At 57.4% G+C, this 4,236-nt stretch overlaps 1 protein-coding gene across 1 annotated transcript; it reads left to right on the top strand.

Moving 5' to 3' along the window:
• Window positions 1-1,518: 1,518 nt before the first annotated feature.
• RASSF10 (Ras association domain family member 10) lies at window positions 1,519-3,101 on the top strand. The gene has a single exon (XM_054171822.1). It carries the CDS (start codon window positions 1,635-1,637, stop codon window positions 2,988-2,990), a length of 1,356 nt encoding a protein of 451 aa, XP_054027797.1. The 5' UTR covers window positions 1,519-1,634; the 3' UTR covers window positions 2,991-3,101.
• The last annotated feature ends 1,135 nt before the right edge of the window (window positions 3,102-4,236 follow it).

Here is a 4,236-nt window from a genome sequence, read left to right as displayed (position 1 = left end):
CGAACAATGCTTTTAGGCATAATCAACACACAGAAGAAAAAGACTTCCCACTTCAGGAATAACCTTCCCTCAGCAAACACTTACCTCTGTACAAAGCAAGCATAGCGATCTCACACTCTGACACATCACTTTACACAGCGCTACTTTAGCCATAACAGACCTTAACCACCGGATAGGAAAAGGCAATTGTAAGGTAAGGCAGCTGGGGTCAGGAAGCAAAATCCAGCCAGTTACCAACATCCCTATCTTGCATGTCCTTATTGCAGCATGCAGTGGTCATCTTGGTTTGGAATTGTTCAACTTGCAATAGCACAGGAAAAGGACATTAGCCACAGGCACAAGATCTGTGTGATCTTCAGCTACAGGAATGCTCACATTTGGTGGTCCCTCAGCCCATTTCCTTGTGGGACTGGAGGCTGCATGGCACAAACCACCATGGTAATCAGCTACCTTAAGCAGACAGAGCAGAACACAGGTAAACTTCCCCGGGACTGGTCCTTCCAGGCAAATACAGAAGCTGGCACAGCAGCTGCCCATATGGAGCCTGTATACTTTAGGGGAAAAGAGAACATTGGACTGCAGAATTGTTGAACTGCTCTTTTGTGTGCCCCAACATTGTTTCAAATAGCAGAATTACAGTAATAAGGCTACAATACCATAACCCCATTCTGTTCTGCTGCCTGGGACATGAACTGTATTCACGCAAAAAAATCCTCTCCACACAAGCTCTACAGGTTCCCCCAGAAGGTACAGATCAGCCTTCAGGTTTTAGACTTTACCCATTACAATACTTCCTAGCCACCCAGAAAAGTGTAGGTCCGTGAACGCCCACAATGCAATTGCACCACGACAATCAGCGCCACAACCCTGTGTTTTATTGCCACTTTTTACATCTCCTCATTTTAATCCACACTCGGAGACCGATCCTGTTCTCATCAAAGTACACAGCAAGCTCCCATTAAAATCTGGCTCAGCTAGTATTTTAATAACACTTAGACATTCCCATCCTTTGCATATTTCATCTGTGAAGTGCTTTATAAACACGAATTTCCTAATTAGAGGTGGATGATTTACTAAAACTGGAAATTCCTCCCTAGTTCTTGCTCTGGCTTTGAAGCTCCAGTATTCACTCTTGTCTCTCGGCAGTTGGAAGATCCCTCGACGCCTGTCATTCGCGGCAGAAGCTGGGCAGGGAGGAAGACGCAGAGACGACACTGACCTGCCTTGAAGTTTCCGCGCCGACAGATTTCGGCTAGGAGAGCCGGGGCGGTGCTGCCCGGGGCCGCCGGCCGCCGCCGGGGCGTGAGCCGCGGGGGGCGCCCACGTGGTGGTGGAGGAAAACCCGGCGGCAGCGGCGGGACCCGTCAGAACGCAGGCGGTGGCGGGCGGCAGCCACTTCGGGCTCAGCTCCTCACCGGGCCTGGCCCCTGCCGGCGGACCGCCGCACCGGGCAGGAAGGGGTGGAGCGGCCGAGCGGAGTTTACGGGCGGGGTGCCGCAGGCGAGCAGGCATTCCGGCTATGCTGAAGCCAAGCGGACGAGCGGCATCGCGCCTCCTCTGAGCGCTCCCCATGGAGCGGCTGCCCGGCCAGCCCTGAGCCGGCCGTCCCGGCTGCTCGCCCCCTGCCGTCCCCGATGGAGCCCGAGGAGCGCAAGATCTCCGTGTGGATCTGCCAGGAAGAAAAACTGATCTCTGGGCTCTCCCGGCGGACCACCTGCTCGGACGTGGTACGGGTGCTGCTGGAGGACAGCCACCACCGGCGGCAGCGGCTGGCGCTGCCCGAGCCCGGCGGCGGGATGCTGTCGGGGCCACCGCACTCGTACTGCATCGTGGAGAAGTGGCGCGGCTTCGAGCGGATCCTGCCCAACAAGACGAAGATCCTGCGGCTCTGGGTGGCGTGGGGGGACGAGCAGGAGAACGTGCGCTTCGTGCTTGTGCGAAGCGAGGCTTCGCTGCCCAACGCGGGGCCGCGGAGTGCCGAGGCGCGGGTGGTGCTGAGCAAGGAGCGCCCCGGCCACGGCCTGGGGGCGGCCCGTGCCAGCCTGGCGCTCACGCAGGAGCGGCAGCGGCGGGTAGTGAGGAAAGCCTTCCGCAAGCTGGCCAAGATCAACAAGAGGCGGCAGCAGCCGCTGGCCCGGGAAGCCTCGTCGGCGGAGAGGATGGAGACGCTGGTTCACCTGGTCCTCTCGCAAGACCACACCATCAGACAGCAGATCCAGAGGCTCCACGAGCTGGACCGGGAGATCGACCGCTACGAAGCCAGGATCCACTTGGACCGCATGAGGCGGCACGGCGTCAATTACGTGCAGGACACCTACTTAGTGGGGTCCGGCAGCGGGGAGCTGGAGCCTACCCGGGAACCAGGCGGAGGAGCTCAGCCCACCGCCGGCCGCCCCGAGGACGACTACGCCAGGAAGTACGAGGAGGTGCTGCAGCTGCAGGAGCAGCGGGCGCAGCAGGAGGAGCTGCTGGAGCACCTGGCCGCCGAGATCCAGGAGGAGCTCAACGAGCGCTGGATGAAGCGGCGGCGGGAGGAGCTGGAGCTGGCGGCGGGGCCCGGGCTAGCCGAGGCGGACCGCGACACAACGGAGCTGAGCGGCGGCGGGGAGGGCGAGCTGCACCTGGAGCACGAACGGGTGAAGACCCAGCTGAGCACCAGCCTCTACATCGGTCTCAAGCTGAGCACAGACCTGGAGGCCGTCAAAACCGACCTGGACTACACGCAGCGGGCGTGGGAGGACAAGGAGCGGGAGCTGCAGCGCCTGCTGGAGACGCTAGGCACGCTGGACGTGGCGGAGGCACCGGCGGAGCCGCGCGGGGCGGCGGGCGGGGGACGGCCAGTGGCGGGGGACAACACAGGCGGGTGGCTGGAGGAAGCGCGGGCGCTCCGCAAGGACCGTGCCGACAACGACGAGGACTCGGACACGGGGCTGAGCTCCATGCACAGTCAGGACTCGGACTCGGTGCCTGTCTGCGAGTCCCTCGTCTAGCGCCCCCCACGTCGGGCCCCGCAGCTCCCGGGGATGGAGGGCGGGCTGCAGCCCGGTTCCCAGAGAAACGGGGCACGGTGCGGGCCTTGCCCACTGGCTATAGCCCTCCGGGCAGCGCGGCAGAGGGTCGCGACCGGTGCGGGGGGGCGGCAGAAGGCAGGCGGGGGAAGCGAGGCTGAGGGTGTTGGAGAACCATGGGCAGGTATGAGGTGAGCATGAAAACTGCCGGTGTAGGACGCAGGCACACTGGAGGAAACGTTTTAATTTTAGCTCTGGAGTTTAAACTTGTTCTAACTAGTCATCCGCGGGCAGCGTTGAGGCTAGCTCGCCGGTACTTTTATCTGAGGAAGAGAAACCCACACCGTGTTTGTGTCACACTCACGTCTGGGATTGCTCGCTGCTTTAAATCCTGCCGCCTGCCTGAAGGTTTTCTTGCTGGCCCTTGCCACCCTGCGCCTCCCCCGGTACCCCCTCTATCCCAGGCTACACCGATCTCTGCCAGGAGAACTCCAGGACGCATGCTCCGTAGGGTCAGTCCGTTACCTCCCCAGGTGCTCAGCATGGCAAAGTCAGAAGGTGGGTCACAGGGGCTGTCATTTACCAATATACCCGGCTCCTTTACTGGCAAAAACTCACTGCGACTAAAGCTGCTGCTGATTTAAACACTACGGAGGAAAAGAGGTGTCAGTGCTACTGCAACTAGCTTTCAGGCTTTCCCAGGGTGCAAGCTTTTGGAAGGTAGTGAGGTAGTGCAGTTCCTTTTGGCAATAAGAAGAGGTTATAAATTACCTTTTTTTTAAAGGAACCAGCTAAATCAAAATACAGATTAATGTGTTGTATTAACTCTGCTCTGCATAGTGCTTTTTCTTATGCATAGATGAGTGCTTTGTTTAAAGGGATACTAAAAAATCTAATCACCTAGTCATCTAGTCAACACCTTCATTTGACAGTTATTGAAAGTAATTAGCAGTGCCTGTATGTACAGAGCCTTCAACTACACATTTTTCACTAGGCTACCTGATATTGGCTGAGCTTGGTTGTAGATAAAGTACAGAATCAGCTTGAGCTACCATTTTTAATAACATAGTTCATATCAGGCCAAGAGATGCAATGATAAAAGCATGACTCAAGCCCTACATGCACTACAGCTTAATCTTTCAGTTAGTCCAATAAAAAACCCAAACAGCATCAGCTGTAACATGCATTTCACTTAACTGCTAAATCTTCCTCTGCCGCTTAACTCCTA

This window comes from Dryobates pubescens, chromosome 22, assembly GCF_014839835.1.
Source record: "Dryobates pubescens isolate bDryPub1 chromosome 22, bDryPub1.pri, whole genome shotgun sequence".
Classification (NCBI taxonomy): Eukaryota; Metazoa; Chordata; class Aves; order Piciformes; family Picidae; genus Dryobates; species Dryobates pubescens.
This window is presented reverse-complemented; position numbering and strand designations above follow the sequence as displayed.

Excerpts from the sequence above, each read along its gene's own strand:
- RASSF10 (XM_054171822.1), top strand. The coding sequence starts at position 1,635 with ATGGAGCCCGAGGAGCGCAAGATCTCCGTGTGGATCTGCCAGGAAGAA.